This window comes from Dicentrarchus labrax, unplaced genomic scaffold (genome assembly GCF_905237075.1).
Source record: "Dicentrarchus labrax unplaced genomic scaffold, dlabrax2021, whole genome shotgun sequence".
NCBI classification, from domain to species: domain Eukaryota; kingdom Metazoa; phylum Chordata; class Actinopteri; family Moronidae; genus Dicentrarchus; species Dicentrarchus labrax.
This window is the reverse complement of record NW_026136959.1, coordinates 156,841-181,694: the sequence shown is the minus strand read 5'-3', so window position 1 is coordinate 181,694 and position 24,854 is coordinate 156,841. Positions and strand designations below refer to the sequence as shown.

The 24,854-nt window shown below is 39.7% G+C and overlaps 2 protein-coding genes across 5 annotated transcripts in view; both read left to right on the top strand.

Moving 5' to 3' along the window:
* LOC127360861 (major histocompatibility complex class I-related gene protein-like) overlaps nt 1–13,160 on the top strand; it is a 52,951-nt gene extending 39,791 nt beyond the window's left edge. For both annotated transcript variants that reach the window (XM_051395286.1, XM_051395285.1), the window contains 3 exons: nt 11,433–11,531; nt 11,684–11,701; nt 11,828–13,160. In XM_051395286.1, the coding sequence (XP_051251246.1) occupies nt 11,433–11,531; nt 11,684–11,701; nt 11,828–11,907 (197 nt within the window). In that variant the 3' untranslated portion in view covers nt 11,908–13,160. The remainder of the gene's footprint in view (nt 1–11,432; nt 11,532–11,683; nt 11,702–11,827) is intronic.
* Nucleotides 1–24,854, top strand: part of LOC127360854 (H-2 class I histocompatibility antigen, Q9 alpha chain) — a 63,668-nt gene that overhangs the window by 20,257 nt on the left and 18,557 nt on the right. Inside the window, exons 1-7 of one of the 3 annotated variants that reach the window (XM_051395273.1) lie at nt 13,491–13,646; nt 13,828–14,094; nt 16,429–16,707; nt 17,897–18,202; nt 20,191–20,298; nt 20,545–20,562; nt 20,732–20,782. In XM_051395273.1, coding sequence (XP_051251233.1) covers nt 13,598–13,646; nt 13,828–14,094; nt 16,429–16,707; nt 17,897–18,202; nt 20,191–20,298; nt 20,545–20,562; nt 20,732–20,781 — 1,077 coding nt within the window. In that variant the 5' untranslated portion in view covers nt 13,491–13,597 and the 3' untranslated portion in view covers nt 20,782. Of the gene's footprint in view, nt 1–186; nt 318–469; nt 646–10,601; nt 10,730–13,490; nt 13,647–13,827; nt 14,095–16,428; nt 16,708–17,896; nt 18,203–20,190; nt 20,299–20,544; nt 20,563–20,731; nt 20,783–24,854 lie in introns of those variants that run through there. The other 2 variants (XM_051395270.1, XM_051395271.1) reach the window with 2 other exon arrangements.

Sequence of the window (24,854 nt, the reverse complement as noted above, 5' to 3'; positions counted from 1 at the left end):
CTCAATAGTAATCAGACTGTGGTTTGTAGTTTGGACCTAGTATAATATCTGTAATGTATCTGTATGTAATCTGAACCTATCCTTTAAAGTTCACACAGAGAACAATATCCACCCTCAGAACCAGACAGCATGGCTTGTTGAGATTCAAACAATGCAAGTGTAAATGTTCTGTTGTTTCACTTCCAGGTTTTCTTTCCCAAGTTGGTATTTTATTAATCAAATCTGCTGTAGTACTGCTTCTGTTGGTGGTCGGCATCAGTGGATTCTTCATCTGGAGAAGAAAAAATAATAGTGAGGAACAATATTTTCATAACAATGCAAGTTTTACTTTCCTCTTTAATTACGTGCCTCTGATAGTCTTAAATGACATTTCTGACATCTCCAGTGATTGGGCTCGATATAGCACTTTATATATTGAAATTCTGAGCATAATAATAATAATAATACTAATCTTTCATTTGTGTTTCAGGGTTCCAATCTGCTAACATGGAAATGGCCCAACGTTCACTTTGACTGATGTCCATCCACAAAGGAGGAACAGTACTGAACAGTCATTTCATTACTGCTATCATTATGTGGGAAGTGGCTAAGAGATTGTGTGGTGGAAGTTTGACCGAAAATAAAGGAAAACCAAACAAAGAGAAATTTGTCTTTGTATATTTATTCAGCTTCTGTGCAGAAGCATCGGCACCAACAAAGTGACAGTCAGCGTCTGCCGAGGAATCGATGCTGAGTACCTCGCTACCAATTAGATAAAGGCCGCAAAGGCCCGCTTCCGTCTTAGACCAAAAATGGATAAAAGTTTAGATTTTCGGGCCTGGCTGTATTTCAACCAGAGCACGCTATGTTCCAACCTTACATTACACAGGTGTTTACTGTATTCATCCAGTGCAGGTCAGCATGACATGTGTAGGCTGGACTATACTTCAACCTATCATCATGTCATGCCTCATTTGATTCATTTATAGTAATCAGGTCGGGTACAGTTCAACAGGAAATAAAGTTGGTCATGCTGTGTACAGAACAGTATAATACAGTAAATCACAGTTCATACAAAGGTTATTTACTAAATGATATTTTTTCCTCTACATCTCCCCTCTTTTGATCATACCTGATCACTTAAGTAGTAGAGAAAAATAAAAGATTTTTGGTCGTGACTGGCAATAACATTTTAAATGTTGTGATAAACATTAGTGAAAGAGTGACAATAGTAATCAAAGTAACATATGCTGCTAAAGGTTATACAACTCACAGGTAATTAAACATCATTGATATCAAGTCAAGATTTAAGATACCACGTCATCAGTCACGTTAGGGAAAACATCTCATAACAAAATGAAGACATAGGCATCTCTGAGCAACAGCAAAAGGTACAAAAATTAATGATATCCAAAGTTAATCATCCTTTTTGGAGGAAGGACAAACTTCAACCCATTTGCTGAACATGTCGACCAACACCAAACAATATTTCTTTCCTTCACATGGTGAGAGTTCTATGAAATCCATCATCCAGTATTGAAAAGGGCCTTGGGGAAGAGCATGACTGTGCTGCATAACCTTAGGAGCTCCCGCAGCATTGTGTGCTGCACATGTGACACACCTTTTACAGTAATCAGAGGCAAAAGTTGAAAACCCTCTGGTATACCAGTTAGCATTTATGGCTATACTCATTCCCCCTTTGCCCACATGGTCCTTTCCATGTGCTAGTTTAGCATAGAATGGAAAGAGGGCATGTGGCAACATGGTTTTAAATCAGGCCCGAACCAAATTTTGTTAGAAAATGTGGCTCCAGCTTTTGACCATTGCGCCTTCTCTGCGGCGGTAGCCAGTTGTTGGATGGTAGGGAGATCAGCACATGGGTTAACGTCAGGCTGTGAGGAGGAAAAGAGGATGTGAAACATGTCACTTTTCACAGCAGCAGCCTTTGCTGCTGCATCTGCAGCAGCATTTCCTACAGACACAGGATCAGAGTTATTAGTGTGAGCATCACATTTCATCACAGATACTGTTGCTGGCAACATTATAGCACCCAAAAGATCAGAAACAAGGTGGTGATTAGCTACAGGTTTTCCAGAGGAGGTGAGGAGACCTCTGTGTCGCCAAAGGGCGCCAAAGTCATGAACCACCCCAAACGCATAATGAGAGTGTGTGTGGATGTTCACTATTTTGCCCTCAGCGTGTTTGCATGCTTTGTTGAGCGTTACTAGCTCTGCAGCTTGTGCTGAAAAATGAGATGGTAATTTGCCTGATGCTACAATTGCATGTAGAGTGACAACAGCAAAATGTTTGGTTGACGCCTGTTTTGTCTCTTGATGCAGAACCATCTACAAACAACTCGAGGTCAGCGTTTGGGAGAGGTGTGTCTGACAGATCAACCCTTGGTGAACACTCTTCCTCCAGAATCTGCACACAGTCATGAAAGTTTTCTGAGTCATCGCCATCTTTCTGTGTTCGGAGGAGAGAAGCAGGATTTAGAGTAGAACATCGTTTGACAGTGACATTAGGCATTTCCAACAATGTGGTGTGTTATCTGCGCAGACAGCATCTTGTGTGTGCAAAATGTGAGCTATAGCGTGTGGTACCATAAGTATGAGCTCAGAATAGCCTACTAAATCTCTAGAGGCTATCACTGCCTTCTCTGCAGCTGCTACAGCTCTAAGGCAGGGAGGGTTGTTGTTGCTTCTGGATCCAGCTTTGTAGAGAAATAAGCAACAGGTCTGAGTTTATCTCCATGTTTCTGGCAGAGGACAGAAGTGGCATATCCACCCTTTTGATCGATGAACTATACAAATGGCTTATTTGGATTTGGTAAGCCAAGTGTTGGAGCATTTATGAGTGCACTTTTCAAATCTACAAAGGCCTTTTCTGCTTCTGGGGTCCATGTAATTTTGCCATGAGCTGTCAATTTTTTGCCATGGACTGTAGCTGAGAGGGGTGCCTCTCGCTCTGAATAATTAGGGATCCTGCAATTCGTTTGGGAGAGAGGGATTTGCCCTCTGCTGTGATCACATATCCCAGGTATGTTACTTTTGTCTGAACAAATTGCAATTTAGACAAGCTGGCTTTGTGACCGCTGTTAGCCAGAAATGTTAATAGTGCAACCGTGTCTGTTTCGCATGCCTCCTCTGAGGGGCTGGCCACCATAAGGTCGTCTACATGAGCTAATAAGACAGAACCTGATGGAAATTCTAAATTTTGCAAATTTAGGCTCAGCTGCTGATGAAAATACGTTGGACTTTCCGAGTACCCTTATGCACATCTGGTCCAGGTGTAGCTACACCCCTGAAAGGTGAATGCAAACCAATATTGACTTTCAGGATGGATGGGTACGGAGAAAAATGCATGGGCCAAATCAACAACCGGAAAATGAGTTGCGTCTGGTGGGATGAGATACAGAATGGTATGTGGGTTAGAAACTTCAGGCGTGCGCGGATGCACTGAAGCATTTACTGCTTGTAAATCTTGTACAAAACGCCATTATGTTGGCTGATCCTCATCCCTAATTTTCTTAACAGTACACAGATGAACCACGTGGTTTGTTCTCTAACAGTTCTACTGTTCTTCACTCGTCATTGCATTGTACATAGTCAGCTGGGCCTCGTCCAGTTTCTCCTGTTTCTTCTTCTTTTTTAGCGCGTCCTGACGTTTTTGAATGTCTTCTTCATGCTCAGTATGTTGCAAAATATCTGCCAAGCTGCAGGATTTCCAGGTGATGCAGGAGTGGCGACAGGCATCTGCCAGTGAGGGGTGCATTCTGCTTAGAAAAAGGCTTTTCAAGTCTGATTCATAAGCTGTGAGTGGGGAGCCTCCCATTGTATTTGGGCGCTGCATGCCGCTATGACAGTCAAAGGCAGTAGTGAGGCGTGCCAGGAATACGCCCACAGCCTCGTCTGAGCCCTGATTCATCAGTTCCAGAGCGGTCATGTCTTGTGGAACTGGGAACTCGGTCTGAATCTCTGTGCAGAGTGCTGTTATTGAGTCCTGATATCCTTGGTTGTCATCATCATCCCATGTTGGATTTTTCATACGCAGGGGCATTCTGCCTTCAGTGAAATAGCCCCTGATTCTGTGAGAATGAGTCCCAAAGTTCTTTTGCAACAGCCTTTGTATTTCTCTCATGGTTGGCCTATAGTCTCTGCAGAAATGTTCAAATTCATTTTCTGGCCGGGGCAGGTGAGCGACGGCGTCGATTAGGTCTGTCTCTGTCCAAGGACGATGGACCAAGTCCAAGTGCAGGTCAGCATGACATGTGTAGGCTGGACTATACTTCAACCTGTCAACATGTCATGCCTCATTTGATTCATTTATAGTAATCAGGTTGGGTACAGTTCAACAGGAAATAAAGTTGGTCATGCTGTGTACAGAACAGTATAATACAGTAAATCACAGTTCATACAAAGGTTATTTACTAAATGATCATTTTTTCCTCTACAGATTGAACCCTTACATGTGTTTTCTGTGCTTTGTAACCATGCTAGCATTTTGTCTCCAAGGAGGAAAATGTCAACTTGTCTGTCAATAGGCGACTTTATCAATTTGATCCAGATTGAAATAAACAATAACAGTATTGGATGGAAGTCCCAATATTAAAAAAACAATCATTAATGGTTCCCACATGATGAGTCATAACTAACTTTAACCTGAGATTTTTCTTCTACCACAACAAGTTAAAATCTTTGGCTTTTTAGAGAAAATCTCGGGAGGATTTCTAATAACTATCTGTCACTTTTCATCTAGTGGCATCATCAGGTGTATTTTGTACAATACTTTGTGACTAAATGCAGAGCCAGTTTTATTCCCATCAGCCACAGCTGCACCCTGTGTTTACTGCTAATTAGCATGCTAACAGGCTAAACTAACATAGTGAACAGAATACCTGCTCAATATGACCATGTGAGCAAAGTCATTGTTTTATCACATATACATAGCCAGAAGTTAAAAAAAATATGGTTTATATTAACATAAGAAATTTTTTTATGTGAAAGATATAAACAAAATGTTGTCACAGCTATTCCTTCATTCATTTATTTACTGTACATATTGTCTTTTTTTATATTTGAATATATTGTCTCTTTTTATTGTCTGTATTTCATCTTTATATACTATTATAGATTTTTTTTTACTATGTTAATTGTTATGCAATAATATACCAAGGCAACTTCCCTGTACATATATGAACCTCCTTAGCAAAATAAATTAATTTGAAAAACCAAAACCAAATGGTAATTTAGAATTTAGTAAATAAAAGTGATGTGTCTAACTTTAATTAAACAGAGAGCAATAAAAGCAGAGCAGGTGGAAGAGGTGATGGTAATGTTGATGTCTGAGAGCAGTGGTTTGTGTCAACAATGCTGGTTGTAAAAATTCCATGACTGGGACATTTTCAGAGTTCAATCTGAGATAATAAATGTTTTGTTTTACTTCTGAACTGTTGATGAATGGCTATAAATAGACAGCCTGTTTATCTATATTCAGTAATTGCTCGAGTGAACATCAGAGGTGATTGTGTGGTGAAGACAGAACCAGAAATGCCACCAAACTGGATGCTTCCCTTACATCAGCAGCAGCTTGATTTCCTGCACCGGTATCACAAACAAGAGAAACAGTTGAAGGCTGTCAACTAATAACTTCAGAGTGCAGATCTCATACTTAACATGCTTGACTTTAAGCCAAGAACGAAAACAAACACAGTACTAAGAGCTCTCTGGAGCCACACAATGTGTAACATTAATTAGCTAATTCCCATGATCCTTTGATGATACACATACAGGCAGTGAGGCTGTTGAATTCTTCCACAACAATTCATCATGAATATTTATAATAATTTAAGTTATTTTAATTTTTGTTTGTTTGAAGGTAGCATAAAGGGAACTTTAACAAAATTTGATTCTACAACCTTGTTGTGAATGACAGTAAAATATCCTTGAATCCGGCTTTACTTTATGTTTTAGGTCTGTATTAGCAGCAGTTTGTCTTGACTGATTGAAGGGGAAAATAGCATTTGTTGAGGAAGGTGGTGTCTTTGAGAGTGATGGCTGCACCAAAGCCCACCTGTAGCTACATGTATCATTCACATTGCTCTCTCTCTCACTCTCTCTCTCTCTCTCTCTCTCTCTCTCTCTCTCTCTCTCTCTCTCTCTCTCGTCTGTACGCCAGCAAGTGCTGGACTTTAATTTACCAACAGTATTAATGTGTGCTTTAACATTTAACTGTGAGCTTGTTGGAACAGCTGTCTGGAGGACACACCTGACCATCCAACATCAAATTAGTTAGATTATGACAAACAGCTGATCTCAAACATATCAGCCAACAACATCACCTCATCAATTCATGCTTAATTCTCTAATGAGGAATCCGGGGTGGTGGCAAAATATTGTTGTGCACCAGGTCAGTTAGAGATGATGTGGGCTCTTAGAGGGGTCAGTAGATTTATGAAGGCACAGCCTGATACCCACTGCATGATAGGTGAAAACATTATTGATCATGAATACCAGACAAGGTTAGGTTAGCTTAGCATGAATTCTAGGGAGGAAACAGCGAGCCAATAGCTGTGTAAAGAGTGCATTCTAACAACCTCAAAGCTGGCTGCCATGTAAAAATGAAACATTTGGCTGAAAGAGGAGCTCCACAATGATTTGCACTAATAATCAGCTCTCTGGCCTCCCATACAAATGGATCTAAGTGGACTCTGATCTGATGTGTTGTCATCACTGCCATTGTTGGTGTTTTCTCTCTGGATTTGTTGGGGTCAGCTGCATTTTGGTTAGTAAGTCTGTTTTTTTTTTTTTTTAATAAATCAGGTTCAGTTTGATTTTCATGGGCCCACTGCAGACCTCCACTGAAAGGAGAAAAATCTTTTGTGTGTGTTTACTGCAACAAAAGAGAGTCTGTTTCTCACACTGTGTTTTGGACTTTACCTGGCAGACGAGTGCAGACAAGTAATAACAGATACAGTGACAACAGGTAACTGACATTTAAACACACACAACCTTTCAAAATGTTACGGTTTCATGCATGTTAGAGTTAAAAAAAGCAATAATAATAACGTTAAAGTCTTATTATTATTAGTAGTAAAGTTTTAGTTCACCTATGAGGAATCATTAACTGGTGAACACGCCTCATATTCCAGAGAACAAACACTCATGTCAGTGAACCAGGAAACAAACTTTCTCAAACAAAGACAAAGTTATTTTTGTTGCTCCTCTTGTGTCATTTTTTTTATCTCCAGGTAAGACAACATTTTACAGCTTTCCTTTAAGTCCTTTCTGTTACAGCAGTTTCATTTGGCCCATGAGCTCCTGTGTGGAGCAGAATTAGTGTGTGAAATTACAGTACCTTCAAAAGAGCATTCATCTTACATAGACTACTGACAGCCTTTAACTTAACCTCAGTGAACACAATCCAAGTACAATATGTTTTAAATCATAGTAATAAAATGATGTTAAAATAAAACTATATGTCAGTTTCTGAAGAAATTGTTGGCATCATGTGGTCCGGAGCATTGAACTACACACAACAAAATTGGATCATTCTGAATTCACACAGTTTATTCTCACAGCTTTTACTCTGCAGTGTATGTATGGGGCTCTAAACATAACATAATGGGTACAGACACACTGACAGAGACATTGGTACCTGTTTGACAGGTGATACAGCTGTGCAGTACTTCCTGAGTACCTGAGGTCACATACTGACGCTGTGGAAGAAGGAGGCAGTCCTCCTGTCTACACATCTCTCTCTCACCTCCTCGCAGCTCGGTCCTTTACCCACCCGACTTTATCAAATCAAGATGAAAACGTTATTTTTGTTGCTTCTCTTCTGTCACGTTTCATCAGCAGGTAAGATCACATTTGAACTCTTTAAGCTCTTTGCTTCACTTTCCACTCGGCTCTGCATTTGACTGCGATAACGTGAGCCGCAGATTGCATTTGGCTCCTGTAGCTCCAGAGAACAGCACTTTAGTTTCACTATTACTTAAACTTCATAAGACTGACTTTATATGTTTTAATAGAATCATAGGCTGCTGACTGAATACATCAGATTCATGATGGGTCTTTAATGAATGTATAAACTGTGTTTGTCCTGCAGTGAAACACTCTCTAAAGTTTTTTATAACTGCATCCAGTGGAGTCCCAAAGATACCAGAGCTTGTGATAACTGCTGAGGTTGATGGAAGTCTGGCCGTAAACTGCGACACCAACAAAAAGATATTAGAACCAAAACAGGACTGGATGAAAAAAATACTTAAAGATGATCCTCAGCACTTTGAGTGGGGCACTCAGCAGTGTTTTGAGAGAATGCCAAACTTATTCAAAGTGATGATTCATAATTTGAAGCAGCACCTCAACCAAAGTGGAGGTAAAGTATTTATGTATATTATATTTCACTTTTTTCTGCTAAAATGATTTGCAGCCTGGTTTGTTGTTTGACACACAGATATAGGATAGCTAACATGTGCATATTAATGAATTTGAGCTTGGACTGCATCTGAGACTGCAGGTGTCACACAGGTGTGACTTTGTTTTAATAAGAGTTTAATGTGCATATAATTCAACATACCCACTTTGTATACTGCCACTGACAGTCATCTGTCAATTCATACAACAGTAGCTACTATTGTAACTTTTAGCTGTGGAAAATAAATTGGGTTTCATCACTCAGATAAAGTGCACTGATTATCTGCTCTTGAATCATGATCACACCACAAGACACAAGTGTCACACAATGCACAATATTTATAAGATCATCTTTCCACTGGAGATTTCATCTGTATTCTGTACATTGTTAATTACTGTCTCTGTTTCTGTCTCTGTCTCTCTCTCAGGTGTCCACATTTTACAGGGACTTTTAGGATGTGAGTGGGATGATGAGACTGGAGAGGTTAATGGTTTCATGCAGTTTGGTTATAATGGAGAAGACTTTATATCTTTTGACCTGCAGACATTGACATGGATCGCTCTGAAACCTCAGGCTGTCACCACCAAACTGATGTGGGATACTGACAAAGCTGGAACAAAATACAATGAGAAGTTAGTCACTGAGATTTTCCCTGAGTTCCTGAAGAAATATGTGGACTATGGCAACAGCTCTCTGTTGAGAAAAGGTAGAATCACATGACCTGATTTAGTTTGATGAACACAACAATGTTTCTATAATCTGCTCAGACTGAACTGCCATTGTATTATTACTCCAGTCAGTTTGATGTTATCTTATTTTTGGCTGTTGAAGGTATTATTTGATTTAGCCCTGAACAATCAGTAGAGACTGACAGTTGTAGGTGTTCTACATTACTTTCCATCAAAGCTGATACTGTGATAGCCAGACATGAGGTAAGTAAGTTTACACAGATTGTATGGATGGTATCATTAAAGTTTTCCTTAAGGCCTTTGATCATATCTGGTAAAAAAAATGCCAACTAAGGGTAAAACTTCTTTAAGCAGCTTATTTAGGATGGGGTTTAAGAGACAGGTTGATGGGTTAGATGAAGACATTTTTGAAGTTGATTGGTGGTTGACAGCAGAAAAACTTTCTAAAATTATATATGGGTTTACAGCTGTTAAGATTCCTGTGTTAAAAGAGACATCAGTACCTGTTGAGAGCAGGAGGGGATTCATTTAGTCATGAAGTCGTTGCTGCTGAGAGATAAAGGAATACATGGCTGGCAACAGTGCTGAAAGATTCCTGGTTGTTTCTCTTTTCCTGTTAATGATGAACAGTAGGCTGCTCTGGCATTAGAGAGGCCCTTTATATGCTTTAAGACTATTTCTTTGAATGTCTTTTTTAGTCAGGTGGTAATACCATGGGTTTAACCTCCTATGTTTTAATTAATATATTCCTTTAACATATTATTCATGGCACAGCCAGGTCTCAGTAAGCCTAAATAAATCTGTATGATAATCTGATATTAATTCATGAATCAGTCCATATTTCATTATTTTATTTTGTGCGGTTGCGGAGTTGGTTTAAATTCTTATAAGGTTTATGTGTTTAACTCTTCTTCCCTTTACTTCCTCTTTAAATAATTGAAGTGGTCAGGGGACACAGTCTCTGTGGGGTTCTGGGTGGGTATCTGCTCTAACTAAAGTGCAGAGAAGCGTGTAGGACTGCAGCTCTGCCTCCTGCTCTCAACTCTGGGTTGTCAGGTTTTAGGTTCAGAAATAAACAATCAGATTTGTAGATAAGAGAGCTGCTCTGTCCAAAGTGGGATGTATGCCGTCTCATCTTCATCTGTCTATTCCCTTGTTTTATTTCCTTCCCTTTTTCATATTGCTCTACCCCCAATCTCTACCTCCACCTTTTCTTATCTTGAGCTGTCCTATAAAGTAAAAGGAAAAAGCCCCCAACTTATCAGCTCTCTCTCTCTCTCTCTCTCTCTCTCTCTCTCTCTCTCTCTCTCTCTCTCTCTCTCTCCAGACCTTCCCTCAGTGTCTCTCCTCCAGAAGACTCCCTCCTCTCCAGTCAGCTGCCACGCTACAGGTTTCTACCCTGACAGTGCCACACTCATCTGGAGGAAAGATGGAGAGGAGATTCATGAGAACGTGGACCACGGAGAGATCCTCCTCAACCACGATGAATCCTTCCAGATGAGTGTTGACCTGAACCTTTCATCAGTCACACCTGAAGACTGGAGGAGGTACGACTGTGTGTTTCAGCTCTCTGGTGTGAAGAATGACATCGTCACCAAACTGGACAAAGCAGAGATCAGGACCAACTGGGGCAAGACTGGGATGAGAATTGACAAAGGTGAGAAACACAGATTTAAAAAAAGTATTATTTATAACTGAATAATCAGTCTTATTAATTATTTTAAAAAGATCAGCAACTCATTTATCTTTATTCATAATTCAAGTTTAAACTTATCTTTAAGGAACATTCCAGCAACTTAGTTCTGCACTTTCTTAAGGCTGGCTGTCTTGCAAGAGACATAGCACCAGTGGCTGACATATTCTGACTTTTAGTCCCCAAAACACTGGATCCTACATTTCCCATAATGTAACCCAGTAGTGCCTTTACTGTCTAGTACATTGATACCATATCTGCCCTGTGGTAGGGTGCCAGGTCGCCCGCCGACCCTTTTTATGATTCACAGTGAAAATAAATTGATGCACAGTGGAGATTCTTTTGTTTACCAGTTAGTAAATGTTCAATAATGTCTCTTTACTGTTACCTGGGAAGTTGCATACAATGCACAGAGTGGCAGGTTCCTTAAATGCTGTCAACTTAATAACATATACTGTATCTTCTTTGCTAAACTGAAGTAAGCTGTGTCCTTTAAATGCTGTATATTTCTGCTCACACACACCAGTGACTACTGTATTATACTCTATTCACAATGTGAATGTGTGATGAACAGATGGATAGATCTTTTAACCTGCTTCATCTTCACATGTTGTGATCATTTTTGTTTATTTGGGTTGTTTTTTGCTGAGCAGAGGAGCCCAGTAACATCACCATCCTGATTACTGCTACAGTGGTTGTTCTTGCTGTCGTCCTCATTGCTGCGATTGGATTTATCGTTTACAAAAAGAGAGGTGAGAGACTAGAATGAGCCGAGTTGAAACCTTTAATAACATATGAATCTAAAGAGTTTCACTTTATATGAAAGAATTACATTCAGAAGGGAAAATGAGACAAAAGGTATTCTGGCATTTTAAACTCTTCTGATCTTTTCTTCTTATTTCAGCCAATCGCCCTCCACGTCGTAAGTAGAATTAGTTTTTATTCTATTGTCTCTGACACGTTCTTTACATTGTGAGCTGAGGTAGTTCAGTGCAGGAGAAGAGGACTAACTGTTAAACACACTAACAGTGTGTTTCTGACCTTGCAGCTCCTGAAAACAGCACTGAGCTCTCTGAGAAACTGAATCCAGAAACATCACGAGCAAACACACCACCCTGCACACAGTGACGTCATGTGGGACAAAAAAACAGTGAACCTAACACCTCCAGTTAAAGCAGTTTAATATTGTTTTGCCGCTCACTGTGAAACCTCTGAATCACTTTAAAGCTGCAAAGAAAATATCTGACAAGGAGCTGGTTTCCTATAACCAACTGTAGATAAAGATAAGTGAGGTTATAAAGAGAAAAACAAGCTAAATAAGGCATTGATGCTCACATTAGAAAATAAATTGAAGGAATAATCCTTTAAAAGCAGCCATCTGTTAAAATGTTGTAAGATTGTGAATATTTTAGATCTCATTGAAATCAGAATCCTCAGGTACTGATACAATGTTATAACCTTTGTTTAATTAAACTTTCCAAATATTTCTGATGAAGTTAATTCTGTTTTATGTGATTATTCTCTCCGTCTCTTCAGGTTTGTGGTTCACAAAATGACCTCTAATGATATCAAACCATGCAGGTAGATGTGTTTGCATTTGTGATAACAGACAAAGTCCTGTTTGCTCAGAATAATCCATTCATTCATAACTCCTTCTTCCAAATATAAAAACAATCAAAACTTATTATAAATATTCTGTTTGTATATTATTTTCATCTGTAATTAAGTTTTTGTTGAAATCTTTAAAGTATGTTAAACCTTGTGTTTGAGACTATTTCCATTTATATGTGATATTCACTTTGTACGTAGTGTGAAACATGTTGACGGTGGCTGTTTTCTTGGAACTTTATGATCAGTTATGCACAGCGAGTTTTCTTTAGTCCAAGGTTGATGTGAGCACACACATGTCCTGATGCCAGTTTATAGGACTGACAGCTGAGAAGAGTGATATCACTGTACAGTTTGTGGTGTAGGATGACTTCAGCTCAGATTTTTGTTGTTGTTGTTGTTGTTGTTGTTGTTGTTGGAAGTAGCATAAAGGGGACAATGGTTGAAGGGGAAACTAGCATTTGTTGAGGGAGGTGGTGTCTTTGAGAGTGATAAAAAGAGAGGCTGTATTTTCACCATGTTGTCACAAATAGATTGTTTTAAGATCATTAGTAATGGATGCTCTTGCTCCAATACATATCACTCGTTCTTAGTGAAGTCAGAACTAGTGAGAGGTGGATGAAGCCGTCTGGAGCTTTGGGGCTTCAAATGCAGCAGCACAGTGACATCTGGTGGCAACAGCAGCCCTTCACGACTGGAGCCAAAGCACCACAACACCTCTCTGATTTTAATGCTTTTAGTCTCATAGGTGTGCAATAAAAGTCCAAGAAGCCTGTGTGTTATCATTACATCTGTAATACTGTTGTTCAAGTGCTGCATTAAATGTAGCAGTTTGTGTGATATGTTACAGTAAAATAATTCATAAATACATTGTCTGAAAAGCCTAGATAATAAATATTGTTACTGACATCAAATATGAATGTACTTTACTGATTTAGTTTAGGTCCCAATATGAAGAATTAATGATAAGTATAATGAAAATATCCTATAATTATCTAAACAAACAAACAGCAAAATAAGTCCAAATTGTACATATAGTTTGGGACATGACAGAAAATGTGTATATTTTTCTTTTAGGCCACGCCTACCGTAATAAACATTCTAACAGCAGCTCCCTTTATCACGGTTCAGCACTCTGTGGTTCACATTACAGTAGAAACCACAGCGGACCCAGCTCGCTCTTTACCCACAAGTCTTAACCAAAAACACAATGAAAAACATCTTTTTGTTGCTTCTCTTGTGTCACGTTTCATCAGCAGGTAAGATCACATTTAACAGATTTATTTTTATTGCATTTTGCTAAAGACAAACAAGAATTTAGTTTCTGTTTTACTTTAACTTGATAAGACTGTATTTTGGGGATGTGAATCATTCTGAATAGTCTACATCATATTTAAATGTGTGTGTATATAAATGTATTACACTTTGTTTGTCCTACAGTGAAACACTCCCTGAAGTTTTTCTTCACTGCATCTTCTGGAGTCCCAAACTTCCCAGAGTATGTGGTTGCTGGAGTGGTCGATGAGATTCTGTCCGGTTACTGCGACAACAACAAAAAGATAGTAGAACCAAAACATGAATTTGCGAAGACATTTTTCAAAAATGACCCTCAGCACTTGCAGTGGTACACTAGAGAGTGTTTAGAGTATCTGCCATACTTCTTAGCAACACTTGATAATTTGAAGCAGCGCTTCAACCAAAGTGGAGGTACAGTATGTAGCCCACTATGTTATATTTCACTGTTTACTGTTAAACTGTTCTGCATCTTAGTTGTAAAGTAAATAGACCGCCATCACATTGCTTTGAAAACCTGGAACCACTAGCTGCCAGTCAGCATGTAATCCATAACTCAGGTCCTGGTTAGACTTGTTTGCTCTGTCCAACACAAACTACTCATCATACTGAGAAATTCAAAACATCCATCTATAGTCAAAATATCCTCACAATTACAAACACACACAGGAAAAGTACAGCCTTCATTTTCTTCATTGATTTCTTTAAATAATTTGACTGAAGGGGCTTAACATCCATCTGTACAGGTTTCAGTCCAAGAATCACACCTTCACACTCGAGTTTTGTGTTGTAATAATAACATACTAACTACGTAAGATTCTGATATTGTGTCTGGAACATTTGGAACTAACTTTATCCACCTCTCTAGACTAATGAAAGTTGTCATCACACACAGAATAACTTTAATAGTACAAAGTCTGAGTAATATAAACAAAATCTTTATACTGAATTAGAAAATGCAAAGTTTTATAATGTTTGTTAAACATTAGCCAGTTTCTTATCAAGCACTAAAGTTTTGCAGTCAGTAGAAAGCAACTATCATACCTGGCTCTAAAAGGCCTTTTACTACTAGATGACACAACAAGGGTTGCAATAAGCCCGGAGCTTTCAGACTCCCTGAAGTTTGGCAGCTTCCCACCTTTCCCAGTTAGTAATAGAAGTTACACAATAACTATGTTTCAATGAGTTCCTGGTCAGTCTTGTGTGGTCACTCAACTGCATCCAATGCTGCAGGTGTTTTAGCATGTGACCTTTTTGTTTTAATGTTATGCCTTTATTAGAAAGCAGTTAAGGGAATAAGGAATTTGAGGGGGGAGACGCAACAAAAGTCTTCAGCTGGCCCGACCAGGGATGTTGTAGTTCATGGTCGACAAACGAAAACAATGCAAAAAGAATGCACTACTTGGTTTACATCCATGAATTTATAGAACAATAGCTACCACTGTAACTTTTAAATTACATGAAATTGGGTTCCATCACTCATAAGTAAAAGAAAAGGTTCCCCTCATTTTCTCTTAAAGGACAATTCCGGCACAAAATGAACCTGGGGTTAATAACACATGTGTACCGAGTTGGTCTGGTCTCTGGGATATGTTTTCATTCTAATCGCACGTGACCAGTTTTAGCACAAACCGCTAATTAGCTTATAACGCTGGTCAATGGGGCACCGAGTAACGTGAAAAGAAATCTATTTTTATACCACTAACAAGACTCAAAATAGCACCACACTTACACGGTAGCATAATGAGGGCCCCTACTTGTAAACCGAAGCATTGAGAACTCTACTAGTGCTTCCACAGGATACACACTAAAGAGATGGCGGATTATTCAACCCAATCTGAAGACATCGACAACGAACCCTTTCAGTTTGATGGACATCCTTATCTTTTCGAGCCGGAATATACAGACGAAGAGCTGCAGGAGCTTCGTGAAAGGGCGAGAGAGAGAGAGAGAGAGAGAGAGAGCGCGCGAGAGAGAGAGAGAGCTACCGGTAGTCAATGCCCAACACAGCCTCGTACTTCAGGAAACTGGTGGTGTACCTGCGGACATTGTGAAGCTATGGCCACTGAAGAGGAGTGCCTGTGTTGCACGCAGTGTTTTGTACAGTGTGAAGATTTCCCCTCTCTGATAAACAGAGCTGCACTTGAAACTTTTTTCCATGTCCCGAAAATAAATTGGAGGCGGCGACTCATACCAGAGGGACCAGAAGCACAGTTATCCACTGAGTAAGTACACTAGATGAGTTATGTTTTATATCGGTGCGATTATTTCTGATATATTGAGCAGATTCGACTGGTCACGTGACTGTTTTCCCAAGAAGGCGCACGCCTGCATGAACGCTACTGTTGTTCTAAACTATCTTTTTAATAAACTGTCTGTACACTTACAACGTTATCAATGCTTCAGTTTACAGTTTGCTATTTTGAGTCTTGTTAGTGGTATAAAAATAGATTTCTTTTCACGTTACTCTGTGCCCCGTTGACCAGCGTTATAAGCTAATTAGCGGTTTGTGCTAAAACTGGTCACGTGCGATTAGAATGAAAACATATCCCAGAGACCGGACCAACTCGGTACACATGTGTTATTAACCACAGGTTCATTTTGCGCCGGAATTGTCCTTTAAATCATGAACACACCACGAGATGAAGATGAAAATAGAAGTGTATCACACACTGCCCAATATCTGTGAGATCATCTTCATCTGTACATCGTTGTTAATTACAGTCTCTGTCTCTGTCTCTCTCTCAGGTGTCCATGTTTTACAGAAGATGGATGGCTGTGAGTGGGATGATGAGACTGGAGAGGTTAATGGTTTTAATCAGTTTGGTTATGATGGAGAAGACTTCATATATTTTGATCTGCAGACATTGACATGGATCGCTCCAAAACCTCAGGCTGTCAGCACCAAACTGAGATGGGATACTGAGAAAACTAGAATAAAAGACAATGAGATTTACCTCACTGATATTTGTCCTGGGTTCCTGAAGAAGTATGTGGACTATGGCAAGAGCTCTCTGCAGAGAAAAGGTAGAATCACATGACCTGATTTAGTTCAACTAGTGCAATGCCCGTAGTAAGTGAGGGCGTGTCAGTCAGACAGTCTGATAACTGCACAGGTCTCTCACTCAACTTAATAAAGAGAAATGTCCCACAAAGCAACGTTACAGGACCAAACAACAGCAACGTAGTAACTGTAACTGTCTTTGGAAACTTACATGAGGAAAAAAAATACCACAGCTGTACGTGGAGAAGCGTCTGTCCTCCCGCCTGTCCTACCGACTCTTCCGTCACACTTCTGCCCAAAAAACAGCGTCTGTCACCGGCGAACAACTCGCAGAGTGTTAAAACATTCTCTGTCTTGTGAGTGAGGGAGTCAGTGTACTGCTGGTGATTATTATGTAATAATTGTGTAATTTAGAGTGAAAAACGTAACTTCGTCACTTTCCAGGATGTTTGGTGGGTCAGGATCTCAATCACTACACCTTATAACAGCATCCATATGATTACAAAGTGTCCGCAGGTTTAGATTGACAGGGGGAGACAACTGGGAAACACTTTAATCACGGGCTCTGTAGTGATTGGCTCTGGTGCGCACGTGGCTATGGTGGCTATGGTTGACAATGCTAGCGGAATTATGAAATAATTTATTAACGGTATCTTTCTAGTCCAAACAAAGCCGACGTTGCACACCCTGAAACCACACAGCAGCGACGTTGAAACTCTCAGGTCAGTCTTATCCTGATCTGCAGAGATATTTGAGCCACAGACAGAGATTTCTTACTTTTATAGAGAGATGAACCTGTTCCTATAATCTGCTCAGACTGAACTGCCATTGTATGATCACTCCAATCAGTGTGATACTACCTTATGGCAGTTTTCTGTGCAGTAGGATTTGATTTAGTCCTAACCAGTCAGTAGAGACATTTTTGGGTGCTCTGAGGTTACTTTCCATCAAAGCTGATACTGTGACAGTCAGTGTTTTAGTATGACTTAAATCAGTTTACAGAGTTTCAGAGTTTCAAAATAGAAATAGTTCCACTGAATATTGACACTGTGTTTGAGTACTTTGCTGTGAACCACAAAGGCAGATCCTTCTTCTCTGACTGGAGTGAGTTTCTTCAGTGGTTCTCTCATTTGTCTATATAGAGACAATGTGGTGGTTGTTTTGAGGGGCTTTCTTTTCTATCTCTCTTTCTCACATTCTCTCTCTTTGCAGACCTTCCCTCAGTGTCTCTCCTCCAGAAGACTCCCTCCTCTCCAGTCAGCTGCCACGCTACAGGTTTCTACCCTGACAGTGCCACACTCATCTGGAGGAAAGATGGAGAGGAGCTTCATGAGGACGTGGACCACGGAGAGATCCTCCCCAACCACGATGGATCCTTCCAGATGAGTGTTGACCTGAACCTTCATTCATCAGTCCCACCTGAAGACTGGAGGAGGTACGACTGTGTGTTTCAGCTCTCTGGTGTGAAGAACAACATCGTCACCAAACTGGACAAAGCAGAGATCAGAACCAACTGGGGTAAGACTGGAAATAGTTTTGTTCGTCCACTAAAGCTAGACCTCCATCATAACTACAAAGGTTATGTCCTAAAACTTGTGTTGTCAGGGTTGATCGGATGTTAACTCTTCACACTAATTTTACATCTTAATTCTCAGATTGGGCATTAATCCGGTTTACAACTTGCATACCTGCCAACTTTTCAAAAAACCTTGGAGTGAGATTTTGTCGGGGTTGACCAAAATGATGCCGCACACGCAGCTTCACAAGTTGGTGGCTCAGATATCAGAGAATTGGAATTCATTTGATGTTGTTCCCGTGTTGTACCCTGCATTCTGGTGGTTTGTGGGGAGGCCCAAAGCCGCTGATAGGGGCAGCCTACTGGAGATGGACAATAATGGTTACATTCTGAGAAGCAGACATAGCTGAAGGTCCACCACCAGGACATTTGGATTAAGTAGATGTAATTTCCTGCATTCTAGTGGATTTTTGGGAGGTCTGTTAAAGATGTGCAATACCTGAACTTATTCTGATTCCTGTTCGGCATCATGACTTGTAGGGCCTTCTAGACTTGAGCTGAACATTCAACCAGAAAACTATTGTTGTGCCTAAATGACTGCCTGTATTACAATAAAGCCTTATTCATAGACCAGTGTTTAAGATTGGACCCAGGTACCTGTAGGTTGATTGATATGTTGATTAGAATGGTATTAAACTGTGAGTAAATAAACAATGCAATGAGCTGATATTTTGAGCATGCAGTATACCACGAGGTTAACAAGGTGCTCTCCTGCTGCTTGTTATGACAGCTTTCACCACACTAAATCATCTTCACACACACAAACAGATAATTTATTTCAAGATTTAAAGTTTAGAGTTAGTTTGAGAGTGAGTACTCAATTGGACGACATTTCATTGTTACATACCTAGTCTCAGCTCAGATCAAGGACAAAATTTTGATTTCAGAGGTGGGGGAGACACAAGTATTTATTTTTTTTGGCCTTTTGATGGCTTTATTTATGGAGACAGCTGTAGGGAGACAGTGATGGTGGGTGGAGAGAGAGGGGATGACACGCAGCAAAGGGCAGCAGGTAGGATTTGAACCCGCGCCGCTGCAGCGAGTCCGTATATGGGTCGCCAGCTCTACCGACTGAGCTAACCAGCGAGCGCCCCAAAGTCACAATAGTAGTTTTTCTAGTTTTCTATTGCTACTTTTACTTTACTGTTCCCTTTTTTGGTTTGACTGGTTGTAAAGCATGTAAATGTAAATATAGAATAAACATTCTGGACACACACACGCACGCACATACGCACATGGACACCGATTCAAACGTTAATGTAAATGAAACCTCTGATGTTACCTGGGCAACTGCAGCAGACCGGTGTGCGAGCAAGATGGAGTGACAGCGGGGACGGCCAATCACACAAGAAACGGCAGAGCCAATCGAGGAGCTTGTGGGCGGGTCTAAACTAACAGGCTTCAGCTTGAGCGGCCGTTTTCCTCTTGGTCCTAGTGCTTGACTATTCTCTGTTGACTATAGCGTAACATTGTTTTTGGACGGTAAAAACTGCAGGGGACCAAGATCGGATTTTTTGGCGTAAGAAATTGGATGTGTGGCGTGAGTGCGTGTGAAAACAGGCAAAACCGTGTGTCACACGGCGAAAGCGTGAGAGTTGTCAACTTGGGTCATATTTCTATCAGTTATGACAGCGTTATACTCTTCAAAGTCCTCAATAATATCTGGGGACACAGTGACATCAGTACAACACACAAGCATGTAAGTGGGAAACAAGATTCTTAGCTCTGAGCGCTCAAACACATGTAAGTGTCAAAGGAATCCAGAACTATACTTTTCATGTGACTGAAATACATTCTGTTTCTCACTTTACTGTCTTATTCACACAATCTGCTCCTCATACTTCAATACTAAAATGAATCCTGTAAACTAAACATATTTATCTCCTTCCAGTGGGAGAGACAAAGTGTGAATGTTCTGTTTTGGCTCCAGTTTCTCCCTCAGAGTTTCCTGCTGGTGCTGTTATTGGAGTTGTTGTAGGACTGCTGCTGCTGGCACTCTGCATCACTGGACTCTTCATCTGGAGAAGGAACAAAAATGGTGAGTGAAGCCATTTTTACTCCACTGGATTGAACATGTTCAGTAACTTTACTGCCAAAAGAACACAGAGGTCCTCAGCAGACGTACTGTATATACTAAGTGAAAGAGTTGCTCTCCTACATTTTTATTCAGAGCAGAGATCTGTGACATTCATGAGGAATTTCTTCCTATAAATGTATTTTATTTTGTGTCCTGTCATACATTCTGATTAACTTCTAATACTGTAATGTCTCATCTGTATTTCAGGATTCAGACCTGCAAACAGTAAGTTTTGCTTTATAAAATATACACATTTATATAACATGTTTGTTCTATTGAAGAATTTTATTTGCTCCTGAGCATTAGTAATCAATCAACCATGTCCAGTCTGTCTCTCTTATATAACTACATCATTTCAAATTGAATTATCTCTGAAATTAATTTCTGCTTCTAGCTTCAGACTCTTCAGCATCGCTGTCGGACAGAAATTCAGCTCCTGACTGATCACAGTGAGTATGTCATTGTTTCAACAAGGCTGTGCACATATTTTGTCCACTGACATAATGTACAATATTCTTGCTGTATTTCACACACAGCTGAAAACATTCTGCAAGAGAAAGAATTTTCTCAGTCCATCCATTATAACTAGGAAGCAGATGGCTCTGGGGTTTTATGATACTACTCCAGAAATCAAAAGTGGAAGAAGTATTCAGATTCTTTACTTAAGTACATGTACCAACACAACAATGTGACAATACTCTGTTAAAGTCAAAGTCCTGCATTCAAAAGTCTAATAGTGTTATCAGCACAATGTAATTTAAGTATCAAAAGTACAAGTATTTGTTATAACAAAAAAATCCCCCTGTAAGTGCTATAATATTACAGGTGGAGCTAGTTTTTACTGCTTTATATACAGTTAGGTACTCTGGTCCAGTGGTTCCCAGTTTAGGGGTTGAGTCCCCTGTAAAGGGAATAGAAGTATAAAGTAGCATAAAATAAAAAAGTAAGTTTCACCTTTGTCAGAAACAGATAATCACTTACATAAAGTATGTTAATAATGTTCATGAACTCTGATAAGTTTCTAATCAGTTATTCAACTTTTCATTTATTAATCTTTTTTTACAGGTTCCCACTGATGATACAAGAGAACTCCAATGACGTTACTGTGGCATCCAAACCATTCTTTCTTTTCCAGAGAGCACTTTTTTCTCATTTACAGAAGACATATTTATTGAGGAAAATATTTGTAACATTTAGATGAGAAGTCATAGACCCTGTCAGAACATCACAGGTTAAAGTATGAATTCCTTTACTCACCAAAGAAGATTATTTAGGTATCAGTAAGAGCTGACAGAAGCGTTACTGTCGAGGAAATCCTCCAGGAGTAACAACATCTGGAGTGATGCTGCTGTCCAGCTGTTTCTGGACCTTATTAGAGACCAAAAAGGAGGTCCTGGAAATTATCTAGTTATATTATTAGGCACTAGTCATCTTTCTTTGTTGATTAGTAGTAAGTTTCATGTTTCTACTTTTGAAGCACACTAATGAAAACTCTGCACTAAACCCTGTTATAAAATATTGTCCCTCTATTGTGTCAGAAAATCAAACAATAAAATCTTAGTCCTCATATATAAATCAGCACTAATGGCTTAGCCCCAACATGTATCACTGAGTTGCTTGTGCAATATGAAACTGTGGGGCCTCTGAGATCTTCTGGAACTGCTTTTTAACACTCTGAATGTGTATATATCACATATCATTTTCAGATTTTTTGTTTCATGTTTACTGTTTTTTATGATCTGTTCTTGTCTGAAGTACTGCACCTTACATTTTCTGTGTTATAGGTTATGGTTAGGGTAAGTCTGTTTTCTCTGTGTGTGTGTGTGTGTGTGTGTGTGTGTGTTTTAAATCCCTCCTGTTAATCCAGATTTGAGTTATTTTACTTGTGATGAACTAATAAAACTGCTTTGGAAATCTAATTGATGTTTCTTTTATTTATTCATTAAAGAGAGTGTGTTGAGTTGCACAGATTATAAATATAATATATAAATAAATCTATATGAATATCAAATTTGACTTGACTTGTAAGTGCTGTAAGTGTGTGAGTGAGTTCAAATATCAGGAAAACCATAATGAGGGTGTGCCTTGTAAGGATTTCAGGGTTTGTCTCCAAATCTTTCTTTTATTTATTCATTTATTTGTTCATTTTCAAGCTGGTAGTCTGTTAAGGATTCCTCCAGTTCATGAAATCCCTGCAGCACCTGAAGGCAGCAGGACCGCATTAACCTTCATTAAATCACCTGAGTACGACAACAGGCTGCTACTGTGTAACCATACAGACCTCTACACCCATCTTTCTGGTCGGTTATAACAGAGAGTACAATGCATGAGTTTGCACCTTTGTAAAACTGGGTCTTAATATAAAATTATCATACATGCTTGTTATTAAAACAATTATTTATATATATATTTTTTAAATCCAGATATAAACTTCTGCTGAGGCTCATGTCCCACCAGCCACTGGCCATAATGCACAACCAGGGTGTAAATGTCTGTAGACCTCACGCCTAAAATGTCAAGGCTGATGTTTCACTTTACATTAAAGTCCCCCGTTATTCCAAACTGATGCCATGATGCCTGTCTCTACAGCTCAACACCGGAGCCCCTCAGGGTTGTGTGCTCAGCCTCCTCCTGATCACGCTGCATCCACCGACATGGAGACAACTCTGTTGTGACATTTGCAGATTATGCCTCCATTAGCATTTGTTGAGGTAGGTGGTGTCTTTGAGAGTGATAAAAAGAGAGGCTGTATACTGGTCCTGGTTAGACTTGTTTGCTCTGTCCAACACAAACTACTCATCACACTGAGAAATTCAAAACATATATCTATAGTCAAAATATCCTCACAATTACAAACACACACAGGAAAAGTACAGCCTCCATTTTCTTCATTGATTTCTTTAAATAATTTGACTGAAGAGGCTTAACATCCATCTGTACAGGTTATCAGTCCAAGAATCACACCTTCACACTCGAGTTTTGTTTATTATGTAAGATTCTGAAATTGTATCTGGAAATTTTGGAACACTGAATTAGAAAATGCTAAGTTTTTATAATGTTTGTTAAACATTAGCCAGTCCGGCATTTCTTATCAAGCACTAAAGTTTTGCATTCAGTAGAAAGCAACTGTCATACATGGCTCTAAAAGGCCTTTTACTACTAGATGAAACAACAAGGGTTGCAATAAGTGTAATAAATGACATTTGGCAGGAGAGATTAAAGGTTTTAATCAGTTTGGTTATAATGGAGAAGACTTTATATCTTTTGACCTGCAGACATTGACATGGATCAATCTGAAACCTCAGGCCGTCAACACCAAACTGAGATGGGATACTGAGAAAGCTGAAATAAAATACAATGAGAATTACCTCACTAAGATTTTCCCTGGGTTCCTGAAGAAGTATGTGGACTATGGCAACAGCTCTCTGCAGAGAAAAGGTAGAATCACATGACCTGATTTAGTTGCATGAACACATCTTCACCTTCGCACTCAAGTTTTGTGTTGTTGTTGTAATAATAATATACTAACCACGTAAGATTCTGATATTGTATCTGGAACATTTGGAACTAACTTTATCCACCTCTCTAGACTAATGAAAGCTGTCATCACACACAGAATGTAACTTTAATAGTACAAAGTCTGAGTAATAAAAACAAAATCTTTACCCTGAATTAGAAAATGTAAAGGTTTTATAATGTTTGTTGAACATTAGCCAGTCTGGCGTTTCTTATCAAGCACTAAAGTTCAGTAGAAAGCAACTGTCATACCTGGCTCTAAAAGGCCTTTTACTACTAGATGACACAACAAGGGTTGCAATAAGTGTAATAAATTAAGTTTGGCAGCTTTCCACCTTTCCCAGTTAGTAATAGAAGTTACACAATAACTATGTTTCAATGAGTTCCTGGTCAGTCTTTTGTGGTCACTCAACTGCAACCAATGCTGTAGGTGTTTTAGCATGTGACTGTTGTTTGTGCTTATGCACCAAACAGCAGTGCAGAATATTCGGCCTTCTTGGAGACCCTGAATGAAGTCCTGTATAGGGCTCCAGTAGGGGACTCAGTTGTTCTCCTGGGAGACTGAAACGCACGTGGGCAATGATGGAGATACCTGGAGGGGCGTGATTGGGAGGAACGGCCTCCCCGATTTGAACCAGAGCGGTGTTTTGTTACTGGACTTCTGTGCTAGTCATGGATTGTCCATAACAAACACCATATTCGTACATAGGGATGCTCATAAGTGTACGTGCTACCAGAGCACCCTAGGCCAAAGGTCTATGATCGATTTTGTGATTGTATCATCAGACCTGAGGTTGCATGTATTGGACACTCGGGTAAAGAGAGGGGCGGAGCTGTCAACTGATCACCATCTGGTGGTGAGTTGGGTTAGGTGGTGGGGGAAGCCACTGGACAGACCTGGTAAACCCAAACGTGTGGTACGGGTGAACTGGGAACGTCTGGAGGCGGGGGACATCGAACCGGAGTGGTTGGTGTTCAAAGCTTCTATTGCTGAAGCTGCA